Source organism: Acomys minous (genome assembly GCF_964271855.1).
Source record: "Acomys minous genome assembly, chromosome: 1".
Lineage (NCBI taxonomy): Eukaryota > Metazoa > Chordata > Mammalia > Rodentia > Muridae > Acomys > Acomys minous.
Window position 1 is genome coordinate 187,413,172 of NC_140483.1, and position 6,601 is coordinate 187,419,772.

The 6,601-nt window shown below is 50.6% G+C and overlaps 1 protein-coding gene across 1 annotated transcript; it reads right to left on the reverse strand.

Annotated features, from left to right (window-relative positions):
• Positions 1-4,065: 4,065 nt before the first annotated feature.
• Positions 4,066-4,823, reverse strand: LOC311591876 (THO complex subunit 4-like). Its single transcript, XM_084771696.1, has one exon. The coding sequence runs from the start codon at positions 4,801-4,803 to the stop codon at positions 4,084-4,086; it is 720 nt and encodes a 239-aa protein (XP_084627822.1). The 5' UTR covers positions 4,804-4,823; the 3' UTR covers positions 4,066-4,083.
• Positions 4,824-6,601: the final 1,778 nt, after the last annotated feature.

Genomic DNA, 6,601 nt, shown 5'->3' on the forward strand with positions numbered 1-6,601 from the left:
TTTCCAGCTCTTAGGCAAGAGTTGCCAAGGCGTCCCACAGCAGATTCCACCTGCCTCTCTAAACCAGCATGGCCACTTTCACCTAGCTCTGATCCTGGGAGCTAGCAGTCCCTCTGGCCCCATCTCCCTGTTCACAGGCCTTCCCTTCAGCCTCTTCCCACCAGCATTGCCATGGCCACCCAGGACCAGGTTCCAAGATTGTTCCTGCCACACCTTTCCAGTTTTGGGGGACTAATCCTGGTTGGCCGGTGGGCCAGGAATTGAGAGTCTCCCTCACCTAGGATGAACGCACACCATAGGAGATGACCGATTGCCTCCATCTTCTCCAATGGAAGATGTCTCTGGGATTCCACTGCCCTTCTCTAGAACCTTCGGGGGTGCCTATCACCTCCGGGGACCTCTCCTGCATTCGCTGGAGAAGCTAGGGTTGGCTTTCCAACCATCCTAGGCAACCCCCTTTCCCTTTCCCTCTCCCTTTCCCTCTCCCTTTCCCTTTCCCTTTCCCTTTCCTCAGGTGCTGGTGTGGGGGGCTCTGCCTGGGTCTGAGAATTTGTCTCACTCTCATATCTGAATTCCTCTGCCTGTGTCTCAGTCTCTTTCCTTTTCTCCTTAATAAGCATCTCTACTTTTCCCTCTAAGGCTTGGATCTTCTCCACCCACCATTTCTCTCATGGACTACACAGGGGCATTATGGCTACTAAGAAGGAAGCCTGGGATACCCAAAGGATGAGAATCCTGACGACTATGGGGCGGCAGTGAGCCAGGCCATTTCCCTTTTCATTTTCTGCTTCTCTTCTCAAGGCATCTAGAGTGGCACTAGGCAGGGTTCTAGAGCCTTCTGTGATGGGCCTGCCGGTCCTTCACTCTTCTCCCCTTGGGTACCTCTCAGGTGACTTACCGAAGCTGATGGCTTCTCGGTTTCTCTGCAGCTGGAGTGAGCCATCTCTCTGTCTGTGGGGCCTGGCCACTTGCTGGTGTGCCAAAGTGTTCTTTCCAAGACAGAAGAAAGCCCCAATCCTTCAAGTTTTCTGAGGAAGACTCAGGAGCCAGATGCTGGGGTGAAGCCTTGCTAGCTCAGAGGGCAGAGAAAGCACACAGGGGTCTTCCTACCCAGCTCACGGCCTGAAGGAAAAAGATAAAAATCAATCAACAAATAAATAGGTAGATCATTAAAATCCACAGACAGACAGACAGACACACAGACAGACAGAGAGACAGACAGACAAACAAACAAACAAACAAACAAACAAACAAAGAAACAAAGAAAAACCACCCCAAATCTCAAAGCCGAAAACACCAAAAGCCAAAAGGCCAAAAGCCAAAAGCTGGCTAGCTCACCTGACAGCCCAGGAGGAAAAGGCCTGCTAGCTCACTGGATAGGCCAAGAGGGAAAAGCCAAAGCGTCTGTCTTCTTCTCCTGGCCTTCTTAAATACCCTTCAACTCCAAGCCCCGCCTTTCAGTTCAATCTCTGTCAGCTGGTTACTAGATCCGCCCCTTGCCCTAGGGTGGGTTGATCAAGCCCTCAGGGCAGAAAGCCCTTGGATTCAAAGTGTGAGTTTGTGCCTGGCTTGATGGCACAGGCCTTTCATCCCAGCACTGGGGTGGCAGGTGGATCCATGTGTGTTGCAGGCCTGCCTGGTCTACAAAGCCAGTCCAGGACAGCCAAGGCTATCCGGACCAACATGGCTGACCCACAGGGAAAGAGAGTAATTCATACAAGGAAACGGTTTGATAGCTCACATCTCAGGGTTCACAATGGGATCAAGTCTCCTGCAACAATCCACCTTGTGTTTCAGCCTGATATTTACTAGCAGCCTTTAAATGTGATCATTGTAATAGGTTTGGTTGTTGGTGTGTTTTGTTGTTGCTGGTGTGCTTTGCCTGTATATCTTATTGTTGATTTTGTTCTTGCTCCTCCTCCTCTTCCTTCTCTTCTTCTTCTTCATCATCTTCATCATCATCTAATTCCTCTTCTTCCTCTTCTCCTCCTTTTCTCCTTCTTTTTCTTCCTCTTCTTCTTCCACTTCTTCTTTGTCACCTTTTTCTCCTTTTCCTTCTTCTTCTTCTTCTTCTTCTTCTTCTTCTTCTTCTTCTTCTTCTTCCTCTTCTCCTCCTCTTCTTCTTCTTCTTCTTTTTCTCATTCATTTCTTTACTCTGTATATAAATCCCAGTCGATTCTCTCATTCCTCCCAGTCCCTACACAATCACCCCTCTCTCCACCCTATTCTTTGTACTTCTTCTTTATCTGCCTGTGCCTCTGCCTCGTCAGTGTTGGCTGCAAAGGTCTGTGCCTACCAGGTAGGGGTGGGCTTCCAGGTGAGAACCAGCACCTCTCTCATCTTTGGAACTCTAGAATTTATGAAACCACTACTTGACAGAGATTTGCCTGCCTCTGCTAAGAAGGAAGGCATGCGCTCCCACCAGCCTGCTCCCAGTCTTTTATCCTAGCTCCAAAGGACTCCAACTCTTAGAGATTTAGAAAACAAGTGGGAACTGTAGTAACCCTTTGGCCTGACTGAAACCATTTTCAAGCTCTTAGCTGGGTTTTTCATACCAAACAATAAAACTCTCCATTTCTTTAAGAAGGAGACTTTAGTTTTTAGACGTTAATTCATGGCTAGGAGAGCCACATCTGGCCTTAGTTTTCCTATTTCTCCTTCTGGCCTTACCCATTTGAGCCGTCCCCCACTTTGTTTTATCCAACGAGATAAAGCTCCAGTCCCTAGAAGATGGATGTTTACCTCCTGAAGAGGCCAAGGTTTGGGTGGAATTCATTGTTTCATCTGCCTCTGTGTCCATGGCACTTCCAACCCCTTTGCCGGCTCTTTTCACTTTTAGCTTAGGTGTCTGCTCATTTGTAGCCCATGGGCAAATCATGCATTTGCTGGTCTTTCTTGAGCCTTTTCTTTTATCCACTGAAGCTGTCCAGTTCCTTCATTTCACCCAGAACCATGCTGTTTTCACAAGAGGCATGAACTGGTTCATGGCTCTGTGGATGGGATTCTCCTACCCAGACAGGGAACACACCAACGGGATTCATCCTTTGGTGGTGGTGTGGGTGTAGGGAGAGGGCAAGGATGGGGGTGGCAGGGTGCTCTGGGAGACCCTGGGCCTACTGTGACATAGGATTGCCTTGCCTACTATTTCTTGTTGATCTGGATTCATTGGTCCAAGGCTGGTCTTTGACACACATCCAGCAGAGTCCACAAGGCTGAGGCCTTCTCTTGGCATTCTCCCTGGAAAACCCTAGCTTCTAGGAATGCCTTGCCTGAAATTCCTTTTCAGAAGGCCTTGCTTACCACAGTTGAAACATCTGACAGTTTGATTTTTCCAAAGACTCTTAGAAGTTCTTTCTTTTCTAAGGTTAGCATCATAAACATGAGCAGCACACTCAGCCATATCTCTAATCCATCCTTTCCTGGAGCTGACCCTGCCTTTACAGGTAGACTCACTCTTAGAGATCATGACGTAGCACTTCCTTTTTTCCCCACTATTTACACAACACAACACACACACACACACACACACACACACACACACACATAAACACACACACACACATAAACACACAGTACACAAACACACACACATGCACACACCCACCCACCCACACAAACACACACGTTTCTATTTTATTACGGCAAAGGTGGAAATGATAACATCTGCACAAGAGCCACCAGTAAATTATATCCCCCGAAATAACTCAGCACAAAACACGACTGTTGTCCATTTTTCAAAAGTGTCTTTATTTATTCGTTTATTGAGTGATTCTGGATACAGTATTGTTCCAGGGTGTGAACCTACATGTCGGGAGATGGCACCAGCTGTCATCACATTGAAGGCAGGCCCTCTGGATGAACAGCCAGTACTCTTCAGCTCTGCAGCTCCCTTTTTCAGAGGGGAAAAGACAAAGTCTTTAAAAGAGTTTTTAGGCCCATGGAAAGGCAGGAATGAAGAAATGAGTCAGCGATGAAGACTGAGCAACCCAGCATTGTCTGCACAGTCCAGTGGCCACCCCTCCCTCTAGGGATCAGAGGAGGAGCCCTCTGGGTCCTGTGGTTTGTGTGGACTGGCTGGGCTGTTTAGCTGGTGTCCATGCTTTCAGCGTAAGCATCCAGCTGTGCGTCCAGCTCCTCTGCAGAAAGCTGCTGCTTGGAGTTGCTGCAGGTGCCTCTCTCTCTTCCCCTGCTGCCTCTCTGGGTCCCTCTCCAGGGGCCTCTCCCAGCAGAGCACCCAGAGGCAGGGTTTCTACTCATGCCTCCTCTGTTGGCGCTTCCTGCATGGCTCGGCTGTGTTTCCACCTGGGATGGGACAAGCTGGATGTCCAAAGGACGCCCGTCCAGAGGGACACCGTGGTACTCTCTCCTAGCCTTCAGGGCATCTGCCTTGCGTTCAAAGCACACATCTGCTGTCCCTAAACTTCGTCCAGCGCGATCATAGTGCACAGCTGCTCTCTTGAGCGGTCCAAATTCAGCAAAGAGGTTCTGAATATCAGCGTCTGACACTTGGAAGTGCAGGTTGGACAGCAGCAGCCTCCCAGAGGAGTCCAGGCTGGCTCCACGCGGGAAGGCGCTGTGGAACTGGTCGTGCTGCCACTTGCCTGGAAGTTGTCCGCGTCTGCTGTAGGGTGCCTGCCCGTTCCTCCTAGGCCAGGCACCGCGATGCCCACGCCGGGCGGCCTTCAGTGCGCCCCTGGGGCCTCCCGGGGAGCAGGCCCTGCCAGCACCCCTGTGCCCGCGGCCACCACGGCCAACTCGGCCTCGCTGCCTCTGGGTCAGCTTGATGATGTCATCCAAAGACATATCTAGTTTCTCCACCAAGGAGGGCGTGGAAGGCGCACTCAGATCCAGCCTGCGCACCTCACAAGGAGCCTTGGGAAAGACAAAAGAGTCAGTCACTGGTTGCAAAGTCAGCCTTTGCAAAACATGTGTGGAGCTTTAGCAAATGATTCAGACCCCTTTCCTGATTCTTCAGCCCCAGCCCAAGCATTTCCAGCTCTTAGGAAAGAGTTGCCAACGTGTCCCACAGCAGATTCCACCTGCCTCTCTAAACCAGCATGGCCACTTTCACCTAGCTCTGATCCTGGGAGCTAGCAGTCCCTCTGGCCCCATCTCCCTGTTCACAGGCCTTCCTTTCAGCCTCTTCCCACCAGCATTGCCATGGCCACCCAGGACCAGGTTGCAAGATTGTTCCTGCCACACCTTTCCAGTCTTGGGGGATTAATCCTGGTTGGGCGGTGGGCCAGGAATTGAGAGTCTCCCTCACCTAGGATGAACGCACACCATAGGAGATGACCGATTGCCTCCATCTTCTCCAATGGAAGATGTCTCTGGGATTCCACTGCCCTTCTCTAGAACCTTCGGGGGTGCCTATCACCTCCGGGGACCTCTCCTGCATTCGCTGGAGAAGCTAGGGTTGGCTTTCCAACCATCCTAGGCAACCCCCTTTCCCTTTCCCTCTCCCTTTCCCTCTCCCTTTCCCTTTCCCTTTCCCTTTCCTCAGGTGCTGGTGTGGGGGGCTCTGCCTGGGTCTGAGAATTTGTCTCACTCTCATATCTGAATTCCTCTGCCTATGTCTCAGTCTCTTTCCTTTTCTCCTTAATAAGCATCTCTACTTTTCCCTCTAAGGCTTGGATCTTCTCCACCCACCATTTCTCTCATGGACTACACAGGGGCATTATGGCTACTAAGAAGGAAGCCTGGGATACCCAAAGGATGAGAATCCTGACGACTATGGGGCGGCAGTGAGCCAGGCCATTTCCCTTTTCATTTTCTGCTTCTCTTCTCAAGGCATCTAGAGTGGCACTAGGCAGGGTTCTAGAGCCTTCTGTAATGGGCCTGCCGGTCCTTCACTCTTCTCCCCTTGGGTACCTCTCAGGTGACTTACCGAAGCTGATGGCTTCTCGGTTTCTCTGCAGCTGGAGTGAGCCATCTCTCTGTCTGTGGGGCCTGGCCACTTGCTGGAGTGCCAAAGTGTTCTTTCCAAGACAGAAGAAAGCCCCAATCCTTCAAGTTTTCTGAGGAAGACTCAGCAGCCAGATGCTGGGGTGAAGCCTTGCTAGCTCAGAGGGCAGAGAAAGCACACAGGGGTCTTCCTACCCAGCTCACGGCCTGAAGGAAAAAGATAAAAATCAATCAACAAATAAATAGGTAGATCATTAAAATCCACAGACACACAGACAGACAGAGAGACAGACAAACAAACAAACAAACAAACAAAGACACAAAGAAAAACCACCCCAAATCTCAAAGCCGAAAGCACCAAAAGCCAAAAGGCCAAAAGCCAAAAGCTGGCTAGCTCACCTGACAGCCCAGGAGGAAAAGGCCTGCTAGCTCACTGGATAGGCCAAGAGGGAAAAGCCAAAGCGTCTGTCTTCTTCTCCTGGCCTTCTTAAATACCCTTCAACTCCAAGCCCCGCCTTTCAGTTCAATCTCTGTCAGCTGGTTACTAGATCCGCCCCTTGCCCTAGGGTGGGTTGATCAAGCCCTCAGGGCAGAAAGCCCTTGGATTCAAAGTGTGAGTTTGTGCCTGGCTTGATGGCACAGGCCTTTCATCCCAGCACTGGGGTGGCAGGTGGATCCATGTGTGTTGCAGGCCTGC

What these genes read in the sequence shown, in the direction of transcription:
- LOC311591876 (XM_084771696.1), bottom strand. Translation starts at nt 4,803, where the DNA reads ATGTCTTTGGATGACATCATCAAGCTGACCCAGAGGCAGCGAGGCCGA.